Source organism: Laccaria bicolor, genomic scaffold, assembly GCF_000143565.1.
Source record: "Laccaria bicolor S238N-H82 LACBIscaffold_9 genomic scaffold, whole genome shotgun sequence".
Taxonomy (NCBI): domain Eukaryota; kingdom Fungi; phylum Basidiomycota; class Agaricomycetes; order Agaricales; family Hydnangiaceae; genus Laccaria; species Laccaria bicolor.
The window spans coordinates 864,845-891,542 of NW_001889880.1; the positions used below are offsets into that span (position 1 = coordinate 864,845).

General features: G+C 48.9%; 8 protein-coding genes across 8 annotated transcripts; 4 read left to right on the plus strand and 4 right to left on the minus strand.

The window, feature by feature from the left end:
• Positions 1–114: 114 nt before the first annotated feature.
• LACBIDRAFT_318942 (uncharacterized protein) lies at positions 115–875 on the minus strand (the record flags this gene model as incomplete). The annotated part of the gene is made up of 4 exons (XM_001879968.1): positions 115–230; positions 284–306; positions 361–691; positions 749–875. The coding sequence occupies 4 exons, from the start codon at positions 873–875 to the stop codon at positions 115–117; spliced, it is 597 nt and encodes a 198-aa protein (XP_001880003.1).
• Positions 876–952: 77 nt separating this feature from the next.
• Positions 953–3,809, minus strand: LACBIDRAFT_326160 (uncharacterized protein; the record flags this gene model as incomplete). The annotated part of the gene is made up of 8 exons (XM_001879969.1): positions 953–1,015; positions 1,128–1,307; positions 1,473–1,597; positions 1,919–2,280; positions 2,340–2,970; positions 3,051–3,169; positions 3,242–3,719; positions 3,755–3,809. 8 exons carry the CDS (start codon positions 3,807–3,809, stop codon positions 953–955), a joined length of 2,013 nt encoding a protein of 670 aa, XP_001880004.1.
• Positions 3,810–4,494: 685 nt separating this feature from the next.
• LACBIDRAFT_318943 (uncharacterized protein) lies at positions 4,495–5,148 on the plus strand (the record flags this gene model as incomplete). The annotated part of the gene is made up of 2 exons (XM_001879711.1): positions 4,495–4,622; positions 4,719–5,148. 2 exons carry the CDS (start codon positions 4,495–4,497, stop codon positions 5,146–5,148), a joined length of 558 nt encoding a protein of 185 aa, XP_001879746.1.
• Positions 5,149–5,983: 835 nt separating this feature from the next.
• On the minus strand, positions 5,984–7,183 carry LACBIDRAFT_326161 (uncharacterized protein; the record flags this gene model as incomplete). The annotated part of the gene is made up of 7 exons (XM_001879970.1): positions 5,984–6,028; positions 6,085–6,159; positions 6,652–6,727; positions 6,778–6,824; positions 6,874–6,897; positions 7,089–7,110; positions 7,152–7,183. 7 exons carry the CDS (start codon positions 7,181–7,183, stop codon positions 5,984–5,986), a joined length of 321 nt encoding a protein of 106 aa, XP_001880005.1.
• A 734-nt stretch (positions 7,184–7,917) lies between these two features.
• LACBIDRAFT_318945 (uncharacterized protein) lies at positions 7,918–8,100 on the plus strand (the record flags this gene model as incomplete). Its single annotated transcript, XM_001879712.1, has 1 exon — positions 7,918–8,100. The coding sequence occupies one exon, from the start codon at positions 7,918–7,920 to the stop codon at positions 8,098–8,100; it is 183 nt and encodes a 60-aa protein (XP_001879747.1).
• A 2,296-nt stretch (positions 8,101–10,396) lies between these two features.
• Positions 10,397–13,047, plus strand: LACBIDRAFT_318946 (uncharacterized protein; the record flags this gene model as incomplete). The annotated part of the gene is made up of 3 exons (XM_001879713.1): positions 10,397–12,499; positions 12,557–12,751; positions 12,808–13,047. The coding sequence occupies 3 exons, from the start codon at positions 10,397–10,399 to the stop codon at positions 13,045–13,047; spliced, it is 2,538 nt and encodes an 845-aa protein (XP_001879748.1).
• A 221-nt stretch (positions 13,048–13,268) lies between these two features.
• LACBIDRAFT_326163 (uncharacterized protein) lies at positions 13,269–16,107 on the plus strand (the record flags this gene model as incomplete). Its single annotated transcript, XM_001879714.1, has 10 exons — positions 13,269–13,467; positions 13,747–13,855; positions 13,990–14,023; positions 14,317–14,383; positions 14,446–14,760; positions 15,273–15,291; positions 15,564–15,570; positions 15,624–15,637; positions 15,872–15,944; positions 16,096–16,107. 10 exons carry the CDS (start codon positions 13,269–13,271, stop codon positions 16,105–16,107), a joined length of 849 nt encoding a protein of 282 aa, XP_001879749.1.
• Positions 16,108–16,370: 263 nt separating this feature from the next.
• LACBIDRAFT_318948 (uncharacterized protein) lies at positions 16,371–18,974 on the minus strand (the record flags this gene model as incomplete). Its single annotated transcript, XM_001879971.1, has 1 exon — positions 16,371–18,974. One exon carries the CDS (start codon positions 18,972–18,974, stop codon positions 16,371–16,373), a length of 2,604 nt encoding a protein of 867 aa, XP_001880006.1.
• Positions 18,975–26,698: the final 7,724 nt, after the last annotated feature.

Sequence of the window (26,698 nt, forward strand, 5' to 3'; positions counted from 1 at the left end):
CTATAATTCCAAAATTCTTAAAAATACAAGTTGGAAGTCCAATGAGGTATGATGATGGTATGCGTACAGGGATGAATGAGTGTGGGAGGAAGGTGGGAAGCCAATGCAAATCAGCTACACAATCACAATTCCAAGGGCTAATGCAATCAAGCGACGCTTTTCTGAAACATACATCCCATGAGGGAAAACAGGTAGCCCAAGGGCAGCTGCTGATAAATCACACTGTGCAGCTGCAGCATAAGCGCAATGAGTATGGGCGCATGCAAAGCAAATTAAAGCTCACAGGTGAAACTTAAGAGCTGATCCCTTGTCTGAGGGTTAGGAGGGTTGAGATGGGGAGCGAATCTATTAACAACTTGCGTAGGATCGCGGAGTGGGCTGAGCGCGCCAGCGTGGTTATTGGCGAACCAGATCGGTAGCTTTTCCATGTTGGCTTGGATGTTGTTCGTAGTAGCTTGGAGGTTATTCATATTGACATGTAGGTTATTGACATCCGCTTGAAGCTGGTTGATGGCTGCTGGGATGTTGGCAGCTTGGATTTGATTGATATCCACTTGTAGCTGATTGATCGCCGCTAAGATGTTGGCAACCCAAGGAGGTACAATGTTGGCTGCAGAGGAGATGACAGCCGCCTTATACGCTTCCGCCGTGCCTATCTCAGTGTTGATGGCAAGTTGGGCCGGATTGGCGGCTACAAATGATGGTTACAATCAAGACAGGATAACAGCAACAAGTCATTGGGACTTGCTTTTAGAAGCTGATAGTCGTTCGACATATTCCAGAGCGTTCGTGATATCAGTTAAGACGGGAGGATTTGCAGGTGCGGGTGGGACGGCAACCCCTGCTACGTTCAAGGGCGGAAGTAACGCAGCCATAGAGAGCGAAGATTATTAAAGGCGGGAGTATGATTAAAGGCGGGAAGAAAGTACGTGGGTCATTCAGTGTCGCTAGCTTATATAGAAGAGGTGGTCCGTGTCTGAAACAAGCGGAAACCACATGTCACGAGTGTCATCGACTATCATATGTGATACTAAGGTCTGTATAAGAGTTACAAACGAGCATTGTTCTTAACGTAGCAAGGGGAGTATGGAAAGTTGGGCGATCAGCCACATAGGGAACGGACATACCTTAAGTGAGCGAGACAGCAAAATTATGATGATCGTAAGCGAAGGCTGGGCCTCGGTCATTGCCTTGGGTCGTGGCAGAACGCTAGTCTTGGGGGTCTGAGATTTCTCTTTCCCAACTGCAGCCTCTTGAGCGACCTGGCTCTGGGCGGCGTGGTTGAGTGCTACTGCGGCTGACCCTTGCTTGAAGGTTGATTCAAGTCATCATCAGGGAGGAAGAAACGGGAAGGAATAGTTTCAGGCAGGTCGTCGCTCAAATCGTTGGGCATGATTTCAAGTATATACCCCATTATCTGTTGACGAGCTCGTCTTAGACGAGATTTGTGACTAGCAAGTTCATACGCTTACCCGGGGACTAGGAATTCGGATGATGAAACCATCTGCCGTCGTCTGCGTAGAGACCATCTGGTGGGAAGAGCTGACATTGCTCGAACTAGAGGTCGACCACATCAGGATTCCACCAGCAGCGCGGACTGAGATAGGAAAACCGAGCCATCGCTGTCATGTTTCGCATCATCCATTGCTACCTTGACGGTGATATCCTGGAAAGCAGATACGTGAGAAAAACAATTTCAGCTTAACAGTGAATAGCAATCGACCTTGCACATAACGTAACCTGTTGGAAAGGCGACATAACATAACCTGTTGGAAAGGCTGGCATCAAATATTCATTGAGCTTATCCCAAACATCGGCAGGCGCGGTTTAGAGGTCATGAGCAGGCCGCTTGCCTCGAGAGATTCATTTATCAACATTATAAACTCCGGTAAACTGTTTGAAAAATTGGGGCTGGAACCATCCGCCTCAAGCGACTGTGACCATCGTAGACCGGAAACCAATCTCCATTTGGAAGTTAGATTGCTTGAGATGGCTTTTGTCGTCCGCGCCGGAATCCGACGAAGATTCAGAATATCCGCCCCACCAGAAGGATAGTCCTGAATCCTCTGAATAAGGGTAAGAAGACTTGTCCGTCGTTTGGAACATGTTCGACGTTTCGTGTTTATAATGATCTCCTGCCATCGACTACCATCCGAAGTCGCAGGCGGAAAGGTGAAAACATCCGCATTTTTGACGTCCTTGGTGTCCTTGCACGGCTTGACATCGCCGGAGGCATCGAAGCGCAGAGATTCAAGAAGTGTAGTGAGCTCCGTGACGTCTCTCTGCAGCGCGTTGATCTGCAAAGTGAGCTGTTTATCTTCAAGGATACTGTCGACAACCTCAGGTCCTCAGCTGCAGCGATTTCTGCAAGTAGCGTCGCATAGGCCCGACTTGCATTTATGACAGCAACATGGGCTTCTCCAGCCTTCTTCATTGCGCCCTCAATCCCCTGGTAAAGCTTTGCTGCAATATCGAGAGCGCTTGCTGCGGACACAAACTCGGTCATGAGAAAAACGCCGGCAGTGCTGACGAATGTCAACGCAAGGGAGACGACATTGGTATTGTCCTGAGCCTTGGCGCTCTGTGCCTCATCGAGTTTTTTCTTCCACTCGTCTAGATTGGCCTTTGGCGTACCCTGTAAGAAAGCCAAGCGCGTTTGCAAAGCGTCGATTCGCTTAGATTTCGCATCAATCTGCTGCTGGATCGCGTCGGGGTCTGAGGTAAGATCTTCCATGGTGAAAGGGGTGGAAAAACTTCTGTACCAGTCAACGAGAAACATTTGTATAGGGTAGACTTTCATGCTGCCGTCGAGGAAACTGGCTGAGGATTCACGGAAAGAGTCCTTGGCGTCTTGCAACAGTTCAGCTGGACTTTTGATATCCATGTAGCCGAGGTATTGACGGATGGTATGAGAGTAGCCAAACACGACGGCGTCGTCATATTTTGCGGGCAGCTGAGCCTCGCGAACGGCTGTAATATGCGCAAGCGAGCGCTTAAGATCTTTTATATTTTCTGGCTTGGTATCTTATCGCGTTCAAGCTCCTAGCCACTCTTAGCTGTCAGGTACTCTTCCATGAGAGCCTCTGCGAGCTCCATACGATTGACTTTTCCGTCGTCAAGCTCATTTGAAACGGCGAATGAGCTATCAGAGTCACCGGTAGGTGACAACCTGTTGCAATTATGCTGCTCTTAGAGAATGTCCTTTACCTAAGGAGCGGCAGGAACTTCATTCAAAAGCCACTTGCGAATTCTGTCCTGCTGCTTTGCCAAGTTGGCCTGGGAATCGTTGAAACCAGGAATTAAGATGTTGATAATCTGTTCATAGGTGATGGGAATATTTGATCCGTTGGACGCACCAATAACCTGACCTTGGTCAACGAGTCGAACTTCCATTTCATTGACGACGATCGACTTGGTAAACTGGCCGTAAATTCCGGCAGTATCGGTATCCCAGGCATACAGACTCTCCTGGAGGAAGCGCCCTGGAAACTGGACGACGAAGGCCTGTCCCGCAGTTGAATTGAACAGCTTCAACACCTCCTTCTGAACCAGCTTCAAAAAGTCGGCGCCCTTCGCTGGGCTAGTGTCATTGAGACGAAAACTTGGGGGAGGTTTCTGAGAGGTGGTATCGACGGTGACGGGTTTGGAATCGGTGGGAACCGTTTGGGAAGTGGTGGCTGGGCCATGAGACGTGGTCGATGCGGCAGTGTCAGAATTGACTGATGGTTAGAGAGCAGGTTGTTACACAAGTTACCGTAGTTAGAGACCAAGTTGGAATACACATTATCCCTGTCATCGATGTACGTCATCACCACGCACCAGGCAGCCTTTCTCATGCGCAGATTAGGAGCGCCTCGGATACGCGTCCTCTGCCCCTAAGGAGCACAAGGACAAGGTCGAGAGATACAACGACCTGCTGGAGGAAATATATGAACACGAGCTCTACCAGCGCAGATTTCATCTTTGCGAGTTCTATATGCGCAAGGAGATCGTAGAAGGCGCTCAAAGCTTGGCTGGGGTGGATGTCAAGGCAGTGGAGACCGACGTCATTGTCAATGGGGAAACTTCCGACAACGATGGTATCGACAAGGAGAAGAAGGAGAGAAAGAGGGGCGGCAGAGGTAAAGCGATCGTGAAGGAAAAAGGGAAAGAGAAGTCAAAGGTCGCGGGCACGGAGATGGACGTTGAGTGGGATTACAACCTGGAGTCGTCAAATTCGACTAAGCGAGGCCGTCGCGCTGCAGACGCGTCGGATTCGGTCGAACCACCGCATTCGTTCTGGAAAGTCACTGATAGGGTCGTTAGACATCGTGTCGCGTTTCAATGAAATTACTTGTCGCACTAGAAGATTCCGAAGCCCCATGGACATCTGAGAATGTCAGAGTACTTAGTTGGTACTTAGTCGGTGGTCTGGCGCTGCCAGTGGTAGGCGTTCAGTCAGGATGGACACAGAATTAAACATGTGTCAACAACAGATACCTCCTCATACTTCTCATGTCTGATTCTCATCTCCCTCCCCTCAGCTCTGACGGAGTTTTCTCGGTGTCGGCCTCTAGCACAATCAACGCCCCGCCAGAGAAAGTCTGGGCTATTCTCTTGGACTTTGCATCATACAATGAATGGCAAGCAACATATACGAACCTTCCAGCTTCCTTATATTCACATTTCAGTGTCCTTTAGGAACGCATTTGTGTGAGCGCTACATCCATCTGGAGTAGCTTCAACTCACGTAACCCGCACGTTCCGAAAAGCCGTGGTCAGGTTGTCACGGATTCGTCGAAGCAACCTCTTCAGTCACAGACACCAGCGGAAGGACAATATCTTTACATATATCCCGTACATCTCCCCCCGACGATGGAAAAGCCAGGCCTCTTCGGGGAGAGCTCAGCGTTTGTTCAGATCACAACGCTAGACCATGAAAACTTTCGTGTTGCCTGGAATACCGCTGGCCTACCCCACTTTCTCTTACATACGGAGCGATGGCAGGCTCTCAGCTACGATTCTATCATGAAGCAGACAAGGTACGAAACGATTGAAGTGTTTGGCGGGCTCCTGGCGTACTTTGTCAATTGGTTTGTTCGCCCGAAGCTTGTTTTGGGGTTCCAAGCCATGGCGGAGGGGTTGAAACGACGTGCTGAACAAGCTTGATTTTCTGAACGATGTATTTTCATTAGGTGGGTTTTTTCACACTTTTCCTTTGATCTCCTCTCATATCACAAAGGGACTTTGTATGTATACCCGTGGTATAATTTGCCGGTACTTCTATGTAAAACTTGATGCAAGGTTGATGAAGTCAAAACCACTCTTCATCCCTGTGTAACACTCTGATACGCCAGCTCAGGAATTTGTCATTTTCAGTCCTAATCTACACTTTCATCCCAGCCATGCTTCGCAGCCTCCAAAGTCACGAAGTTATGCAAATTCCATCTTGAAGTACCAGTATAAGTGTCGATCGCGATTAGACTTTCCCTCCCAGGAACTATCAGTTCGCTCTCATAGTATTCTCTCATTCATCGCTTCATAAAGACTTTCCGTACACCAAGGGGCTACTTATCTAGCAAGAATTTCAAGCACTGACTGCCATGACACGCTGCACATGCACAGCTCGTTGATCTACATTGGGACGCCAGAGACATGCGGGGTACTAGCGATGGTATTTCTCAAGCTGGCAATCTCTCTAGTCTTCATGAAAAGGTCATTTGTACTGTGGTTCGTCTCTTTTCCTTTTCTTTCTAGACGTCGAAGTTTGATGGCACTAGGCAAAATTGTGTAGCCTGAGCTGCATGCTCTTACCAGGATATTCATGTTTTCGATGCTGACGCCCACAACGACCAACCACTGTCTTAACTTTGAACCCGACTAGCCGCATGCGACCTGAAACTCACGCCGGCAAGCACTAAAACCACTGTTTTTACTTGGAACCCGACTGGCTGCGTAACCACTTGACGCTCAAGCCTACAACGTACCCCGCCACTGTCTTTATTTAGATACCGCGACCGTAGCGCGTATGTTGGCACATCTTTTGACGCTAAAGAAAATCTCTCTCAGAATGCCTGCCTCAAGCCTGCCTCACCGTCAACTCACTGTGCCTATTTTCTCCTTGTTGGGGTCTTCAAGTTGATAGCGCCCAATTTTGTAGTGGGTCGCAATAGCGATGGGCTGTTGAAAGTATACACTTAGGCGTTGCTTAGGCGAAGAATCCTTTTGAAAACGATTTCTTCCAGAATTTAAATTTTCGGGTTTTCCTCCACACTCTCGCCATCTCCATTAGCAAAATTTAACCTGAAGGGCGGCGAAGTAACCTCATTGAAATTTGAAAATCTCGAAGCGTTGAATGAACTCTTGTTCCCTGATGTGTGGTCATAATTGGCAACAACCACCCAAACCAAACATCCTCCAATATGTTCGCGTGCGCGTAGCGCGCCGCAGTGGTCAACAGCTGCTTCACCCTCCACTTGGAATTACTTCCTCAAGCTTCGATGCTAACGACAACTGTTCCATGGCTTTCAACGGTCGCGTCAATTGGCATGGCCATAGGACCTCCTCTCGTTAGCTTCCTATCTCGTACAGCACATAATGGCTCGTTTGAACTTTCACATTGCAGGTTTACGCCGACCAAGCCATTTCCATCATTCGTAAAAAGCGTGTTACTCCCATCTTCTTTGCCAAACCTTCTAACCCTCCGATATCATCAGGGATGCGACTGGCTTCTCGCGTGACGTTTGCGCTATATTGTCAATATTCTTAGCTTCTCGAATCGTCATCAACTGGACTTACGATGCCTCCTCAGGCTGATAGCCAACATCACGAGGTGTTTTTTCTGGCTTGGGTACGTTCGTCTTACATATTTCACTGACTCAAATATTGACGTACACTAGAAACCACTTTGAGATCGCCCTCTTGACGCAATCAGTCCTCATGATCCTGGCTCAGGTATATGCCGAAGTCCATTTCCCCGCTTATTTTCTCAACTCTTCCTCGCGCAGCTTGCTTTGCTGTACATTTGCATTCGATATCGACCCAGAAACAGCCAAGAAGCCATTCTCACCTCCGCGCGACCATTATCATTTTGGCAATGGCAAACTTACAGCCAATACATTGAGTTTCTCGCTGGTTTGATGTGAGCAAGTAAATATACTGCTTCGACATACTCAATAACACTGTCTAGACTCTGCCAGGCCATCCTGTTTCTCATTTTCGGGCGCTCCGACGTGTTCGTTGGACTTCTGGGGTTCGCTGCCCTTGGACTGGAAAGCACGTTGCCGATACCACAGCTCATCAGGTACGGTCTACCAGGAAATACACAATCATGCATGGTTCACTGAACTTGGCATAGTAACTATCGTCAGCGCTCACTGTACGGTTTTCGAACGTCAACGCTGGTTGGTTGGGTAGGCGGAGATGCTTTTAAGTCCGCATTCTTTCTTTTTATGGTGGATTCGCATTGAAGATTTGGTGCTCTTCTAGAACAGTTTATTTCTTCGTTCAACAATCACCCCTTCAATTCAAAGTTTGCGCCGTTTTTCAGCTGTCTGTTGATCTTGGTACGTAATGGCACTATATGCTTCTATATCAGCTCAAGCCAAATTGCAGCCATCATCGCCCAACGAGTGTTTTATGGGAATGCGCCGCCGATGTCTGTTCTGCTTCATGAGGATGAGCTGGAGACATCTCTCGCTTTAGCAGAAGAATGATCATACGCTACGACATGATTAATTTATTGATTTGAAACCATTCTTTGCTCTTTCTCGTGAAGGCCGATCAAATCAACGCCTCGACCAGTGGACATGAATTAACAGGCGCAGGTATGTCAATCTTGAATCTCAGAAAGATCTGAGCTCTTGCTTACACCTGGCTCAGTTCGCCGCAGATAAGTATTGAGTTGGTCGGCTTACCTCCTTCAAGGCTTCGGGGTTGATGTCCTCCGCTCAAATCGTGAAATCGCGGATGGTCCGTATCGAGTTGTGTGAAATCCTTGTCCCCTTTTTCTTCCAGATTTCTATCTCCTCCCTCTCCACCCTTGACTTAGGCACCCATTTCATACCAACTGTCTGTCGCAGCCTCAACAATCAGGTCGCTGATCACATTGGCTTTTTATAACCCCGAGTAAAATCCTTCGTTGTAAGTTATCCGTTCTTATTTATCAAGTTTAACATAAGTGTAGACTCTGGGCTCACGCAGCGAAGTTTTCATTGTGAGGAAACCTCTTCTTACCTTTGAGCTTTTTTGATTGTCTGGTCACAGCCTTTTAGCTGATCGCCTCTGCGTTCTACAACGTTCGTGAACCGCTATGTATAGAATATCTGGTGGGAAGCGTTTGACATCTAGGAAATCGCCTCGAGGCGGAAAAGGTATCCTTTCCCCCCTTTTTGTCTGTCTCTTGGGGATAACACTTAAGGGTTCTCCCAGCTCCACAGTTAATCCCTGTGCCGATCTGGTATGATTGATTGATCCATTACAGCGTCTGTTCTATCTATCGAGAGTGAATCATGTTGACTAACATTCTCATACTATTACAGACGCGACTCGGATCAGACGTTGTCGTCCATTGAATCTTTTCCGGTGTGAAGGCGTCCGGGGTTAAAATGGCTCAAGGAGGGATTCAGCACACGGGGCCCTTTCCTGCCCTTTCTACATACGGCCTGCCTCATTGCATCATCATTATGCCAAGGAAGAATTTAGAAATGTACTAATATACACAAGCAGAATAAAGTCGCGCTTCCCAAGAGTTCCTAACAGGGAGAGCTCTGAAAATCGGAATCCGTAGACCAGAAGACATGCGACGTTCGAAATCAAGTCTATTGTCATTCTTCGTACCAATTGGTATTTTTGCATCTCAGGCTCCCGTTTTTCGGAAGTCTTGACTCGATGTTGGTCAGACAATAGGGCACACATCCACGAGGTCCAACAAATCCGGAGCTAAGTTGTTCAATTTGCAATCTTCAGGCAGTGCTACGCGCCTGGATGAACGGGTGGACGAGGTATAAACGTCAGATCGAGTGCAGTGGCTTCAACATTCCAAACCAGTGCCGGTATTAGAACTAGTCCGCATCATTGACATGAAAATCCTAATACATGGATAATAGTAACTCACAAAAACTCTTGGGGAAGTAAATTTCGGAAAACATGTTTCGGAAGAAGTCAGATTTAATTTTCTGCTGCCCTGCACTAGTAATCAATTAATCAAGCTTAGTGTCCAGTACGTTTTTGCATATTCGGTCACCGTGAGATGCAGAACTCGTTCAGCTCTGGTTAGTTCAATGTACGAGAGACAAAAAAAAAAACACGAAGTTCTATCTGTGGAGAGCGACAACTTCTTGGATTGGCAAATTGCCAGTCTAAAAGTAAAACGTCCTCGCTCACGAGTGGCGTGTGAAATAAAACATACTATGACACCAAAAAGGAAATTCTATCGACTGACTGTCGACGGCTTCACCATAATGCACACAGCTCTGAGGACACTTTCGCTCTCTGGTCATATGTGCCTTTACTTCTCTGGACAAATTTGCGACTAATTGACAGCGGATGTCGAATCGCCGAGTCTAATCGCGAGTCACATTCTCCGTTTTGCTGAAGAATTCCGCAGCAATCCGAATGCATGCTCTCCTATGCTCTCTGATCAGCGCTTTTCAGCGTTTGGCCTCTCAGATACAGGGCTCATACACATGCGTCACTGCATATCGTCACCCTAGACTCGTGGAGGCTGGGGGCAATCTCCGGAGATTTTTTGCTGCATATTTGTCTGTCGACCCTCCTTATCGTCAAGATCTCAATGGAAATTTTACAGAGGCCGCTAATCGTTCATGTGCGCAAGACTTCTAAATGTGTGGAGCATGTCGTGGTTCTGCAGCATTCGCCTCTCTAGAGCCTAGTGTCCATTTCAATTGTGACTTATCCAGTGTTTCAATGGCTTACCCCCTTGAAATATTTTGTCATATTCATTTTTTTCTCAATGGTTCGTTGCTCGCTTTTTTGTGCACCTGTTCGTTCAACCTTCGATCTTGAATGCAGTGTTTCGACAAGTCGGTCCCAAAGGTTTCTGTTGGAATTCTATGACAGCAGATTCTAGTACCTGGGATTTCAAGTCGGAAGGGGGTAACGGCTCATTTCCAGAAAAGGGGTCGACCAAGCAGTTCATTTCTTGCTAGGCGCAGCCGCTTCTTTGGTTTATCTTCTCAAGCAGCCGCCTGCAATAGGGTCAGGCGATACCATTCCGCCGGTTTGAAGACGGCAGCATTTTTGCACAGACTCAAAGTGACAATAAATCCCATTCCAGGTAAGGCTGGCGATGGTCAAAAGATATAAAGGTCGGATGGCCCGCCAGGTCCTACAACGCATCGTCTTACGCCGTCTCCGCTTGACAGAATAAACTCGCTCTCATACCGCACATTCTATCATGCCTGCTTCCGACTCCGATACACCTCTCGCAACCAGTCAAACAGTTCCAGTCAATGCTGACACTACCGCATCGACCACGTCTGATGGCCCACCCACCACTTCCCAAACTGTTGCCACCGATTTCAAACCCGTCACCGTTCCCACCGATTTCAAACCTGTCACCGTCGATACCGCTTCTCAGAAACCTCCCCCGATTTCTCGTTTCGATGACACAGGCGGGGCGAAGGGCGGCGACTTTTTGAAGATGGTTCAGAAGGAGATGTTGAAGCTTTTCAATCCGACTGCGGGACAGACCTTCGCCGTCCAGTTTCCAGGGCGTTTCCTCCAGGAGAGTCTGTATGCCTGGGATACCGATGCTGCCGGGATTTACGGCCAGTTCAGCAAGCCGACTGTCGTCAATGAAAGCGAATTTCGACTCGTTGACCAACTTTATGATGTCGGTCAGGTTGTTGGTGCGCCCAATGGCTCAAATCTTTCCATCGTCTATGAGCAGATTATCAACAACTTGGTTCCCGGTTTCAACGATTCCCAGGCCAACTTGGCAAAGCAGCAGGACAGAATTCGCAAGTGGCTTTTGAAGGAGGTTCCTGCCGCTCCTTGGGTCAAGGACCTTCTTGAGGAGCAGCATAGTCGCAACGGGTCGTCGTCTACCAATGACTCTGATGGCTCATTCGCCGTCTCAAACAAGCTTGACGACGGAAAAGTCAATCGTATGGAGCTCGCAGAGGCTCTCATGGAGGAGTACCTGACGGCTAAGAGTGCCTGGGAGCTTGAACGCGACAAGATGATTAGGGAAACCAAGCCAGAAAATATGGAAGATCTTACGCGCACACTTGCGCATATTACAGCCGTTCGCGAGGCTCAGCTGTCCGCAAAATATGCCGACGCCGTCGTGCTTGGCTACTCTCATACCATCCGTCAATACCTCGGCTACATGGATATCAAAAGTCCAGCTGAACTGTTGCAAGACGCCAAGGACTCTTTCCGTGAATCTTCAGCTAGTTCCCTCGACGGCAGCATGAAAGTCTATCCTGTACAAATGTCTCCCGTTGACTGGTACAGAAGTCTTTCCACCTCTTTCACCATGGAAGATCTTACCTCAGACCCCGACGCGATCCAGCAGCAAATTGATTCTAAATCTAAGCAAATCGACGCTTTGCAAACGCGCTTGGCTTTCTTACAGGGTACGCCAAAGGCCGATCTAGACGAGTTGAAGAAGAAACTCGATTCGGCACAGAGCGCTAAGGCTCAGGCGGAAGCTGACCTCTCATCTACATACAATACCAACGTCGTTTCCCTTGCGTTGACATTCGTCAGCACTGCCGGCATTTTTCTCATGTCCGAGTTTGTGTCCGCAGCAACCACACTCAATATTGTAGCAAAGCTTTACGACGGGATTGAGGGCGCGATGAAGAAGACTGGAGAAGCCCAAGTTGCTGTCATCAATGCAAGTCGGGCCTATACGACGCTACTTGCAGAGATCGCTGCAGCTCAGGCTGCCGACAGTAACCTTGAAGATAAACAGCTCACTTTGCAGATCAACGCGCTGCAGAGAGACGTCACGGAGCTCACTACACGTCTTAAATCTCTGCGCTTCGATGCCTCCGGCGATGTCAAGCCTCCCAAGGACACCAATGACGTCAAAAATGCGGATGTTCCCAACTTTCCACCTGGGACTTCGGGTGGCAGTCGATGGCAGGAGATCATTATCAGCCACGAAACGTCGAATATGTTCCAAACGACAGACAAGTCTTCTTACGCTTATTCAGAGGATTCAGGACTATCCTTCTGGTGGGGTGGATATTCTGAATCTTCGTCGGATTCCGGCGCGGACGACGCAAGCCATCTCAAGCAGTCTAGCTTCAAAATGGAGATTGGTTTTCGCGCCACGATGGTCACAGTCGATCGAGGCGGATGGTTCCAGCCCCAATTCTTCAAACAGTCCGCTGGATTTTATCACATTGATAAGCGAATCTCTTGGGGCAAGTGGCCTGATTCAATCAAAGGAGCTCATGACCTCCAAAACGCGCCTGCCGATGTTTGGGATCAGCTCGATGAATATTTGATGCCAGCGTTTCCAACGGGTTACGTTATGTGCAAGGTCGATTGCTATTAATTGCTAAGCTGAAATTGTTTTTCTCACGTATCTGCTTTCCAGGATATCACCATCAAGGTAGCAATGGATGAAACGACACATGACAGCGATAGCTCGTTTTTCCAATCTCAGTCTGCGTCTGCTGGCGGAATCCTTATGTGGTCGACCTCGAGTTCGAGCAGTGAGAGCTCTTCCCACCAGATGGTCTCTACGCAAGTGACGGCAGATGGTTTAATCATCCGAATTCCCGGTCCCCAGGTAAGCGTAAACTTGCCGGTCATAAATTTCCCTCTCTAAGACGACCGCTTTAACAGATAATGGGGTATATGTTTGAAATCATGCCCAACGATCTGAGCGATGACCTGCCTCAAACTATTCCTGACAGTTTCTTCATCCCTGATGATGACTATGACTCAACCTTCAACAAAGGGTCAGCCGCAGTGGCACTCAACCACGCCCAGGCCGCTCAGGAGGCTGCAGTTGAGAAAGAGAAATCTCAGCCCCCCAAGCCTGCCTCAGCTAGCGTTCTGCCACGACCCAAGGCAAGGACCTAAGGCCTGACGCTCGCGTTACTATCAGCTGTCTCGCTCACTTAAAGGTACGTTCGTTTTATCCTCTATTGGCTGTACTTGTATTTGGCCGTTCTCCTTGCGGCGAACTTGTAGTCTTTTGCTCTCCTCCCTCGCACCACCCAGCTATCCATACTCCCCTTGTTATGTAAAGAACAGTGCCTGGTTTGTAACACCGCCTGCCGAATATATGTCAAGTTTTGTAAATGCTCTGCGCCCACCTGGAGTTGTCCTGTTTGAGCATTGCAAGACACTTCCCCGACTCTGGAACAGAGAGGATACGTTGCGACTCCCGCGAATTCTGGTGTACTGCAGATCATTTTATCTTTCGTGGTGTTGGCTCAGCAGTAACAGGGTTGAATTTGGACTTTGATCAGAGTCGGGGACCGGCGCTCGCGCCGCCAAGTGAGTTGTATGATTGAGGAGAGTGATTGCCCGACTCACCACGTTCCGTGGTGTTGACAGCCTTCTGAGGTCTGTGCGCTGCGAGGGTAAATTCCTTCGAGAAGCCTTGCGAGAAGCAAGACATTTTTTGTCTTCCTCGCTTTGATCCCCAGCTTTCCCCCCTCCCCCGCGAATCTTAGCCTTCGCGGACATTTTTCCGACCCCTCCCACTTCCCATTCTCTCTCGTTTTCACCACTTGCGTGCATGTGGTTGGTATAATCTTGTTGTCTTTTCACCAGCACGCTCAAAGCTTTCGAAATTCTCGAGTAAATCCAAAGACTTATACTTGTTTCCTATCACACCTGCCAGTGAGATGAAGCTGTTGAACAAGTATCGGATTGGGATTTTGTAAATTCCTTGAGATCAGCGCGTTTTGGAACCAAGTCATATGCATGAGATTTCTTTCCCCCGACCCACGAAAATTCGGATGCTCAACTAACTCATTTACATAAATTGAATTTTCGTGTTCTATCTCATTTTAGCATCAGCGCGTCCCATACAAAGCCCACCCATTTAGTAAGTTACCTTCCTCGAAGTCACTGTGGACACAAATTAGAGCTCACCTGCTCCTCGCAGCATCGATTCAATGTCCATCTGCCATGTCTGACATTGATAACGCCTCGTAACACTGCTCCATGTGATTTATGCTTGTTTCAGTTGTAAGTTAGGGGTGCTCAACCTGCCTAACTTATAACTGCACCACAACGTACTTTCTCCCTCAGGCCCCACCTATAATACCACTTTTGCTTTAATATTATCTTCGCCCTCTTTCTCATGCCTGCTTCCAACCCTCCTCCCAATGTGTCTAGTGCTGCTCTGCCCCCGGAGATACCACAAACTCGATGAAGTATGCTGATAGGTTGACTGCTTCTAAAGGTAAGTCATTGCAGTTGTTGGAATTATCCTGTCACGGTCTTGATTGTAACAATCATTTGTAGAAGCAAATTCACTTCACCCTGATGATGACATTGGTGCTGTGGAAATGTACAAAACTTCTGTTGTACTACCCTTTCCACTTCCCAATGAATTTGTACCTTTTTGGGCAGTCAACCTCCTGGCTTCTCTTAATAACCTGCAGGCCTCTGTTAATAACCTGCAGGCCTCTGTTAATAACCTGCAGGCCTCTGTTAATAACCTGCAGGCCTCTCTTAATAATTTGCAGGCAACACTTCACAACGTAGGACTCGGGCAAATGCAACAGATTACTTTTGTTCCTCAGATGGGGAATGAGTTGTTGCTGTTCACACTGGCAGGTGAGTCTAATCTGCTTTCCACATAAATCCAATCCTCATTGTGTTCGGCCTCAGCTGCAGCTCCTGATCTCCCTCCACTTCTCCAGGGTGCACTTGTACAAGACAGGCACTGCCAACTTGCTGAAGGCATGGAGTCACTTAAGATTGAGTACGCATTTGCTGTTGATGATTGTTTTCTTTTTACTCATTGTACTGCTGTAGATGAGTTGCTGTTAATTTCTCTTTTCCTCTATCATTATGACTTGACTTTGCTGAAGTGTTGAATATCCTGCATGTTTGTTTGATGGACGCTTTGCCAGATGTCATACAAAACCTATAATTTTTACTCCAACTTTGTAGAGTCAGCTTGACATCATTCATGCCATATCAAATCTTGATTGCATCCATCCATCCTTGGTCTTTGAGGGATGTGTGCATTAATCTGCAATGTCTCTTTTGACATTGAGAGTTGGTTTTATATTGATAGCAAAGACATCACAATTACCAACTTACAGCTAACTGCATAATCATAGACTATCTAAATTTCATTTTGTGCGCCTTTATTTGTACAAACAACCATATTAGGTAGAACACCCTTCCAAAAATGGCCCAGCTCTCCCCCCGTCTCACATTCCTTAAAAGGAAAGATGATAGGCTGTGGGAAGGTACACTAGCATATAGTGCATGACAAACACAGAAAACAAATGCTGGTTTGGTGGAGTGGTTAATTGCACTGAATTTAGTACTGTGACCAAAGTGTCTTGTGTTCAATTCTATATGCTCCATTTCTTTTTTAATGTATCAAACAATTACTTATTGGTTAGGTTAGAGGTTAGTTAGAGTTAAGGTTAGGGATGGGGGATATTTTTCTCCATGCGCGGTAGCATGTTCTTGTTAGGTTAGTTGTTAGGGTTCATGGTTAGGGATAGGGATATTTTTCTCTCCGCGCAGTAGCGCGTTCTTGGTAAGGTTAGGTGGTTAGGTGGTTAGGGTTAATGGTGGTGGTTAGGGTAGGTTAGGTGCTCGAGAACGCATGGTAGCGTGTTCTCGAGCCGACTCAGGGCAATGTGCCATTGCCTTGTCAGAGGATTGCCATATATGGGTCACTGTGTGGAACACTATTGATCGTCAGTGCCGCTAAGGTAGTGGGACGGCTGTTGGAACGTCTAACGGACAACGCAACCAAAGGTGTGAAGACCCTCGAAGTAGGTCGTGCAATGTGATCGATTAGACGCTGGGAGCCGTGGAACGTGACAGTTCACAGTACCCGTGCTCCGATCTCCACGGACAGTCCCGTTGGAGAAGGCTCTAATCGATTATAGTGGATGGAACGTCTCTTTCGTACGTACCGCCTAGAGTCCGAGTTGAAGCCGTTAGTAGGGCTTTCGAGTCGAGCTGTGTGGGCAATAGTATGGTGAAAGATATCGATTGCCTCATGGGCTACATGAGGTATATGTACAAAGATGACGTAAGCGTAACACAAGTGAAGTAAACATCGTAACACAAGTGAAGTAAACATATAATAACGAATGATAGTTGCATGTAGGGGAGTGGAAAGGATAGAGAGTAGAAGCTAGGGGTTACTCACAATACTAGCATACTACAGAGCCCCCCCACTTTCCAGTTCCCGATTAATCCAATCGCCTCTCGGGGAGGGTGATGTCGTCCAACGGTTCTTTGTGCCAAGTGGGCTTCAATCCCGCGATCGAGATGCCTTCCATTACATTCTGAAAATCTGCAGTGGATGGTAGGTAAGCAGGTCGGCGTTGGCCTCGGTCGTTGTTCCTGATCCAACATTTCCATTTTTCTCGTGTGCGAAGTTTGGCCTTGCCTCTCGCGATGTCGTCAGCGAGTCTTCGGTAGATGTGATCGAGCGCGGCGTTCCATTCCCCTGTCCACAGTTCGAAACCGCCATTGAAGATATCAGCTGGGGGGAAGAGCCATCGGCCTAGGCAGCCGTTCGTGCCTGGACAGTAGCCTAACAATAAATCCTTTTCCTGCTCTGAAACGATATCGTGTGCAAGGTAGGAAGCGTCTTCGGACGCTGAGTCGTAAAATCCTCTGCTATGAACGGTGGTTTGGATGGAGGGTCCAGACATAAATTCCTCGACAAGTCGCAAGCCTGTCCATCTTCTTGCTATCCAGCTCAGCTGCCCTCCTTCCGCGATGAAAGCGCGCGCATGGGGGCGGCGTAGAAGGTCGTTCATCCGAGCTAGATACGTCGCGCAGAATGTCGCTGCGTTGTCGGCTGGGGAGAGTGGAGGCTCCTGGAAGCCTACGTTGTAAATGAACGATGCCGAGCTTCGGTCCAAACTGTCGATTATGATGGGGCGGAATCGTCTGACAGAGTCTGGCGGTAGAGCTAGGTAGAAGCGAATACCATGCTCGATGGCTATGGTGAGGAGTCTGCGAATTGTGCCGACCGTATCCCAGCAGTTAGCCCAGTAGCGAAGTCGAGCCTCGCTCTCTACGTCCGGGATGAAGAGATATGCCACCTCCAGGTATTCAGGGTTCCACGCGAAGTGAGGGGCGAACCATGTGCTGCTGGTGTAGGTTATCTTCGCTGATTCGTCTTTCAGTAACCTTCGGAACATGACTTCTGGGCGCTCATGAGATGAGTGAATCGGTTCAGATATTTGTGTGGGCGACTGGGAGCGACGGTAAGGTGATGCTTCGATACCTTGGGCTGTCCGCCGTGCTGTGGTGGTTCGGCGAGCGTTCTCGAGCAGGGCCTCGTTATGACGGATCCATGCTGCTGGACTGTTAATTGCTCGAGGGTGGTATAGGGTGTCAGGGACTTCGGTGATGCGAACTGCCGTGAAGTCTTCGTCGGATAGAGAACTCTGTGTGGTGGACATGTCAGTCTGCGACGCGTCGTCGGATAAACGGTCTTGAAGGGATAACCTGCCCTTGACGAGAGAGCCCCCCATTCGTTCCAGAAGAGATGGTGAGGTATTGAGCGATCGGGCCTTGGTAACGCGCAAGCCCGTATCTTCGTCATACATTACTCCGGGTTTTGGCGCGTAGGAAGACTTGTATAACTCCCTGATCAACCCTGCATATTCTTCCCCTGGTAAGCTCGTCTTGTATTGGCGTCGAAGATAATCGTCCCTCGGTTCTCGCTTCCTCCATCTCCAAAAAACAATCACTTTGTGGTCGTAGTCCTCGTTATCGTCGAAGACATCGTAATAGTAAAATTTCGCTAAAGATTCGGTTGTCTCTTCCCGACGGTTGATCGGTCTGCGTTTCCATCCTACGAAGTCGATGACGAAGGGTGTGTAGGATGAAAGGATGGGTGGGTCGGCAGCTGACTGATACGTGAAGACTTCTTGGAAATAATGGTCCAACTTTACTGCGTCACGAGCAACTCTGTTGAGATCGTCTTCTGCAATGTCCGGGTGAAGGGTTAACGTGGTCCCTTGTCTGACGGCCCAGTAAGTTAGGTTCAGGGCTGGGTTGAGTCTGCTGAAACGTGGGTCCGCTCTAACGTCGAAATCCCAAAGGTAGAAGACTGGTATGTCGTGTTGAATGTACAGGGGGATGTTGATGACGGACCAGTCCCTCTCGAGATCGCAGATAATTCCGCGCTTGCCCTTCGTTGTCGCTAAGAGCCTACTAATTGTCTCCGCCGCTGTGTCATTGAGCTCAACCTCCCAGTTCGGCATAATTGTTGTCCACCATGCCATAAAGGCGAGAGCCTGTAAAACGGAGCATTTCGCCTTCGCCGCGTTGATTTGAACCAATTTCTTGGTTGCGTAGACTTTGGCTAATCGCTCGGTTGGGTACTGAGGCGGGACTTTCGCGTGGGGGGGGAATCGTTGATCGAATTCCACTATGCTGCGTACGCAGGCTTGGGTACGGATGAGGTCCCCGCTGCAGATCTGGCGTTGCTCCTCTGCCATGGACCATCCATCGAGTCGTTCTTCGACTGGGACAGCCGTTTCGAGCTGGTCGTACCAAGGACGTTCACTAAGAAGGAATGAGGTTGGCGTCCACGCCGCCCATTGCTCGTCGTCCCTGTACCAGTGTGGGCTTCTGACTGTGTCGATAGGCAAAACTTGGCCTGAATCGGAAAAATCGTCGACGCTCCACCCTGGATCAGGTAAATTCCTAAAGATTATTGCCGCATCAGGGATCAGGGCTGTGTCTGAGTTGAGACCTACCCAGATAGCGTCTCGGTCGACTCTGATGGTCGTGGAAGCGATCGGATTGAGATGATGGATTGTGAGATCCATGGCAACGAAATCAAGCAAGACAGTCCTCTGCGAGATTAGTTGTTCTCCTAACTTTCACTCGTGGACAGTCCCAACGAATGAAGGTGAGGGGCAGGAAAGATGAGGGGAAATCTAGGGAAGGAGGGGAGGCGTCGAGTTTTGTAACGACACGTGTATCTGATTGATGAGATGGATAGTCAGTGTGCCTGCCATGCGTCTCTAACTGCTCCAATTGAAAAAAAAGAAAAGAAATATAAAGAAAGAAAAAAAAAATATACGAGAAGTACCTGACAATCAGAACGAAAGAGTGAAAATGTGAAAGGGGGATTGCATAATTCGCAGTAGAACTAGTTTTCAAAGGTTGTTCTTGGCACGGTATTCCTTCAACAGAATCGGAGAATTCTTGAGATCTGCGGCTGTGCCCCAAGTGTCGAATTGCGGGCCGTAGTGCGCCCATCGTATCAAATACTTCAGAGCGGCCTTTTTCCCGATCCTTCGGTGACCGACTATTTTTTCGACTTCGAACTCCTCTGATTCTGGTCGTCGCACGAAAGACTCGGGTAAAGTCGTCCGATCGCCGTAAGTTTCGTCCTCTACGTATTTCTTGAGGTGTTGGATGTTGATCACAGGTGAGCCCGGGTAGTTGTCTCCCATCCGGAGCCGGTAGACGTTAGGATTGATCTTCTGGGTCACTTCAAAGGGACCAATCCAGCGTGGGGTGAGTTTGGCACCTTCACCCTTCGATTCTATCCATTCTAAGGAATGCGGGTTCACCAGGACTTTGTCTCCTACCAGTAATTCCAACGCTCTTCGCCCTTTATTGTGGCTACGAGCTTGATGGTGTTGTGCGTGCGCTATAGCTTGTCTAGCGCTGTCTCTTATCATTTGCAGCTTTGCCAGCCACTCTTCTGAGTCCGACCGCCTCGTTACATTCTTTTCCGTATCCTTCGGCTGTAGGAAGTCCATTGGCGTCCGTGGTTCGAAACCGAACATCAAGAAGTTGGGGGTAGATCCCGTTGAGCTATGGATACTGGCATTATATGCCCATTCCAAGAGCGGCAGCCATAAGGCCCAGGCTTCCTTGTTGCCAGAGACGAACGCCCTCAGCATCACTTCCAAGAAGCGATTTACGATCTCGGTCTGCCCGTCATGTTGTGGATGGTGAGAAGAGGAAAGGGACATCTTGGTTCGTAAAAACTTCGCTACTCCTTTCCAGAAGTCTGAAGTCCACCTAGGGTCTCTGTCACATATAATGCTTTCCGGGAGGCCAAAGCGACAGACGATTTTTCTAACGAACAGTGCACCGAAATCTTCGGCGTTCAAACCAGTAGTAGTTGGCGTGAAGGTACCATGCTTGGTTAGTCGATCCACCGTGACGTGAATCGCATTGAAGCCGTCTGACCAGGGGAGGTTTACTATGAAGTCCATCGCTATCGATTGATACGGCCTGCTTGGAATAGGATTGGGGATGAGATATCCATACTTGTTGAAATTAGGAGCTTTGATCTTCTGGCATACGTCACAACTCTGAACGAATTTGAGTAAGTCGGCTTTCATTCTTTTCCAGTAGAATTTCTCGCTTAGTTTCTGCCACAGTTTCTCCGGCCCCTGGTGGGCGCCCTCGAATGCTTGTTCGTGAGCTTCCTCGAGAATCAACCTCCTCTGAAGTAGAGGTACGCATAGCCTCGGCTGGTAGTCGGCGTCTCTAAAGAACATCAGTCCTTCCTCGTTTCTGAAGAAACGATGACCCGGAGTCCATTGATCGACCATCGTCTTGGGATCATTCCAGATCTTCGCGAGGTGTGGATCCTTCAAATAACTTTCTACCCAGGCTTGTAACATTCCTTTCTCTAGGTGTACTAGCAAATTGGGAGGTGGATTTGTCGCTTTCCAATACTCGCTCGATTGCTCTTCCGTCGTGTCCGTCTTGGGAGTTGTTGTAACTGTTGGTTTTAGAGGTAAGACCTCTTTTTTACGCTTCGAACTGCGTGTATTGAGTTGCGCCTCTTTATCCTCCTCCAAACAGTCAGCAATACTGAAAGCCATGAACACGGCTTTTCCCATGGACGGATTCGCGCTGAAATCAATGTGTACTGGGTTCATTTCCAATGAAATTGCGTCGTCCTTGACTGGGGAATCTTGAGGTGGAGGGGCGCGGTACAAACGGGACAGCGGGTCGACATTCGAATGCTTTCTACCCGGACGATGGACGATGGATAGATGCGGCGCGTAGGCGGAGAATACTGTTCCCCAGGCGGCCAATCTCCGATTCGAGTTTTCGTAAGTTTTCGCCCATTGAAGTGCTGCATGGTCAGTTATTAACGTGATTTTCTCGCCTTCGATGAAGGGCTGGAATTTGACTAGCCCCTCTTTAGCCCCCAGAGCTTCGCGTTCTGTTGTTGAGTATCGCGTTTCGGCCGACTTAAAGGTACGAGACCAATATGCGATCACCCTTTCGATATAAACGACTGTATCTTCAAAGGATTCCGACCAGTCTTCTGTCACTATGTTATCGTCAAAAGCAGAAGGTAGTTGCACGACAAGTTTCGGCGGTTTCTTCCCTGCTGCGTGAGCCTTCCTGAGCTGATCGTAAAGTCTTGTTCCTTCTAAGTCCTTGATTTTGATAGGTTGGACTTGCTGTAATGCACATCCTAGTGCTTCATCCGACGCGTCTGTATATAAACGATAAGGCAAACCCTCCGTAGGATGTCCCAAGACTGGGGATTCTTGGAGAGCGCTTTTAATCGAATTAAAAGCGTTCTCGCACTCGGCCGTCCAATTCCACTTGGCGCCCTTCCTCAGCAGCTGGAACAACGGATAACACCGATCTGCGTAGTACGGGATAAAAGCCGAGAAATAGACTGCCATCCCTAAAAAGGTTTGAAGTTGTGATAGCTTTGCGGGTCGGTTTAGCTCCAGGATGGCGCGAACCTTCTCGGTGTGCGTGGATAACCCCAGTCGGGACACTTTATGCCCCAGTAGAAGGATAGAAGAATAAAAGAGATGACATTTGACGGGGGATAGAGTGATACCCGCCTTTTCTATAGCTTCAAGAACTTGATCGAGATGACTGATATGATCTTCATATGTCTTGGAGTAAATTACTATATCGTCGATGTAGACTAAGCAAAAAATCCATAAGTACGGGGCTAGAATGCCCTGCATGACCCTTTGGAAGATAGAGGGCCCGTTTCTCAAACCGAAAGGCATTCGTTTGAATTGGAAGAGCCCGCGATGAGTCCTAAAAGCCGTTTTTTCCACATCTTCTTCATCCATTTCTAATTGCGTGAAGCCGGATAGCGCATCTAATGAAGATAGGACCTGTGCTCCAGAGAGGGAAGATAAGATTTCGGACTGACGGGGAATAGGGAACTCGTCTGGAATGGTAGCAGCGTTTAATTTTCTGTAATCCACGCAGAATCGTGGTTTGCCGTTACGGTAAGCAATTACGACGGGGGCGCTCCATGGACTCTTAGATGGTTCTATCACGTCTTGTTCATACCATTTATTCAACTGCTCGTCCATGACCGCTCTCTTTGCCGGCGATGCCCCGTACATAGGAACGGCTATGGGGACTTGTCCATCCACGGTCCTAATATGGACTTTGCTCGGATGATGACCTAAGCGGCCGTCGAAACCAAACGCTTTCTTGCGTCTTTCTAACATCTCCCAAGCTTTTTCTTGTAAATGCTCGGGAAGAGACCCAACGTCTAGGAACTCTCGCATTCTCGCGGAGGGGTACTCCATCGGATCTGGGAGCTCGGCAGTTTTTGGACCATAGGCTTCCTGTTCGTCATCCTTATTATCATCCTGTTCTTGACGAGACTCTGATTGCTTCTCAGGTTTCTCTTGTGTCGAAGGATCCTGAGGGGGATCGTTTGCGGAAATCGATATGATGGCTGCTAAGGCTTCCGTCATTTTTGTTAGCTTCTCCAGATCTTCGGGCGTCTGTGGAGTGTCGAAATACTCCTGTGGGTCAGTTAAGTACCCTACTATGTCGCCTTTTCTGATCGTCTTAGGATGAGGTGACGGATTCGAAATTGGGACCCAGGGATCTGATGCAGAAATGAGTACGTTAGGCACGGCAAATGTCGAATCGTCCGCGGCAGCTAGAAGGTTCTTCTCAACCAGCCAAGTCTTGTCTTCTTCAAAGTGACCATCTACCCTGATCCGACGGCATTCGTCTGGACGGAGGCGGTAGTCCTCTGCGGCTCGAACGGTTCTTTTCTCAATGCCGAAACTTTTACTCCTCCTCGCTTTTTTGGCCTTATTCCGCTTGTGAAACTTTGCTTTGATGAAGCTAGCCGCTGCGCATGCGCTCTGTCGCATTCTCTCAAAGTCTCTGGTTCTGCTGACTCCTCGGGCTGGGACCGAATAGGGAACTCCTGCGAAGTTAATGACCGAGCGGAAATCTACTTTGTGGGCCACGATGAGTTCGTAATTCAAATGGTAGTCTTCTCCTAACAGAATAGGAACCGTCATGTCCGGAACTACATAGGCTTCAGCTTCCGTTTCGAGAAGAACTCCCTCCGCAGATTGCAGAAATATCGGGATCCGGACATAGCCTTGAAGGGACGCGTCCTTATCTGTAAGTTGCCATAAATTCATCTTCAGTCCGTTCTGACAGGGAGGCCGGTCTTGTAGGCTTTCTAGGTATTCTTGAGAGATTAAGGTGACGTCCGCGCATGAATCCATTCTGATATCGATAGGCTTGTTTCTAGTAGAACCAACCCATCCTTGGACTGCTACTACCGACACTCCTACCGCTGACGCTCCCGCTGGAGCGAAACGTCTCTTTTTTAATTTGATTCTGATATCGGGAATGGGGGGCCCCGGAACGTCCGAGGCTTTTGAAGACGTCTCAGTCTCATCTTGAGTGGGAGGGGATCTGAAGTTAGGTTCTACTCCTTCTTTTTCTTTCTTTGACTGAGAAACGAAAGCTTCATTCGTCGGGGACACTTCCTCCATCAAGAAGTCCGAAGATTTCGGTTTGGCTACATGTGCTAGCCAATCTTCGTCTTCGATCTCCTCCATTGTGGTGCGTGGAGTCCTTTCGGAGTCCCCTACCCTGGTCTTACTCGTTTCCTCCTCAGATACCTGAGGAAGAGACGATGCCGCCTTAAAACCCTGCTGTGTTAGAGAGTCTGCTAACAAGGGCTGATTGACTACATCTCCCGCTAACCTCTCATTGAGCAAGACGGCGTAGGCGGCGGCGTAGGGTTTCTCAGACTCGTCCTCGGGCCAAATCTCCACCAAGTTAGCGGATCGTTTGGCTCTTTCCAAGTAAGTGTTCCAATCGGGACATTCCTTATCCCAATGATTCGCACTACCACAGCATTTGCACGGTGACGGCGGCAATCTGCCCATCTTCGTTGTAACGTGGTCGTTCTTGGAGAATGGGTATCCTCCTGCTGGTGGCGGTCTCTGGCGTTGCTTTAAGACCTGGTACGCCTCACGAAGGATGTGTTGGTTTGAGGTGAGGTAGGAGAGATCGTCAAGGACAGGGGGGATTATGGCTTCCTCCGTTGTGAGGGTAGTCTGGTCAGGGGGGTCATTTTGCTTTGTAGTCGCGTACTCTACTAGATTGGCGCGTCGTTGATAGGACTGATGAGAAGGGAAGGTTTTGTTATCGGTTTTGTTATCCTTTTCAGAAATCAGACCCATTTGCCTCAGTTGGGAGACTATATTGTCAATCGAGGGAGCTTGCCCTCCTCTCGATACGCGATACGCTTCTAGAAGCGCTTCTTCGTGCTCCGTGACCCGCGAGTAGAGCTCGCTTGAGTCTTTTATGCTGCTTATGAGCAGGATAGGTCCCCAGCTTATGGGAGCCTTCCTCATGATATAAAAGACTTCAAGTGGCCCTCCGCTTATGGATAGGAGCATTCGCGTATAGACTATACGTCTGACAATGAATTCTGAAGGGCTCTCCCTTTCATGGCCTCTTTCACGGAAAAGTTGGGAGTTGTAGTAGTTGTTCATTCTTAGTTGCCAACGATGTCCCAGGTATCCGTCCTTAATTCCCTTGAGAAATTTGAGATAATGCGAACGCATATAGGTTTGATAAGCTATTGGTAAAGTAATAAACCATGACTTGACGGGTGATTTATCCTTCAAACGGAACCACAGCCAGTAACCCAATGCTTCGGGGATCCAGCCTCCTAAATGAGCTAGTTGCTGAACTTCCCAGAAGTAATCTATGGCTGTCCAGTGATTCCCATCCCATTCTGGTAATTGCTCGACTTTCAATTCCGTCTTGATGGACGCAGGTATATTTCCGTAGGGAGCGGGCGGTCCTGTTTGGTTCCCGGGGAATGGTGGTCCTCCCCCGCCTCCTCCGCCTCCTCCAGGAGAGCCGCCTCCTCCTGGGAAGGGTTGCCCTCCGGGGTAGGAAGCGTTGCTGTGAGACGGTATAGGGAAGCCGTTGCCTCCGCCTCCACCACCACCTCCTCCACCACCTCCTCCGCCGGAAGGATCGTCATCCGGCGGGGGCGCTCTTTGAAAGGGCATGGGGTTACTTGAGTGAATAGGGTTGGGCGGAGTGGTGTCTTTTGAAGAAGCTAGACGAGCTAGGTTGACGTTCGAGACTTTCCCCCTTACGTTGTCAGCGAATTGCGTTAGAGAGGGTGTCGCGAGCCCCACAGTGATGTCTGTCATTGGCCCTGCTACTGGCGTCGAAAAGTAGGCTGAAGCGCTGGAGCCACCTGAGGCGTCAAAAAACTTGGTGCCCGCCTTGAAGGGGGTTTGAAAGCCAAAGGAAGGCTCTAGCCCTTCTTCCTTGTCTCTTCCTAGTTCCATGCTTGATGATCCCTCGCGCCAAGGGGAGACCTCGCTCCATTCCACCTTCTTTTTGCCTTCTGCATCGGATCGTAATGGTGTGTCGGCCTCGAAAGGCGCGGAGGATGATGATGCTCGAGGCTCGTCTTGCGAATCCGATGGCAACGGTGGAGTAGGGTGTATTACATCCCACGAATGACCCTGATAGACGGCTGCTTGCGCTGAGGAAGTAAGATGGTGTTGATGGTGAGGTATCCTTTGAAGCATGAACCTCATACGGCTGTCCACGTCGTCCAGTGCGTTGAAGTCCTCGTATAATTCAGGTAAAGTCGAGACCGGTGATAGCGGGATCTCAGTATTCTGGTATTGAGCCTCATACTTGCTGACCGTCTGTTGCGCCATCAAGAGACGTTTGTGAAGGATGGCGTAGGCCACTTCTAGTTGCGATCGACTCTCGCAGCCTTGTAGAGCCGTCGTCATCGTATCCTCTGGGTCGATCCGGAATATGTTGTCCCGTTCTTCGATGAGATTAGCCATCCGCTCGAGGAACGTTTGCAGCTCGGTAACCGCCCTAAGTATACGTTGAAGTCGAGGTTTCCCAACCGAAACGATAGAGTGGGAATCGTAGTGGTCTTTCTTGAAGACGATATCGCTCGGTTTCAGAGAAGGTTGTTGAAGGATCCAGGAGACCTCCGCGGCCGTAGAAAAGTTTGCCCCTTGCTCTCGATTGTACTCGAGAATAAGGCTGTACATGGGAGAAAGGGCGTACCCTCTCTCCAATCCTCGACGTAAGGTTGGCGCGTCTTCTGAAGGTACAGCGTGGTCGGTCGGCGAAGAGTTGGCACCCAATTGCGGCAGATCGTCAGGCCTAGCCGTGGCCGGAGAAGAACTCTTCGAAGACATTCTTGGCGTAGGGGAGTGAGACGTTAGTTTCGGCCTCGGAATCAGAGATGATTGGTGAGGGGGTAGCT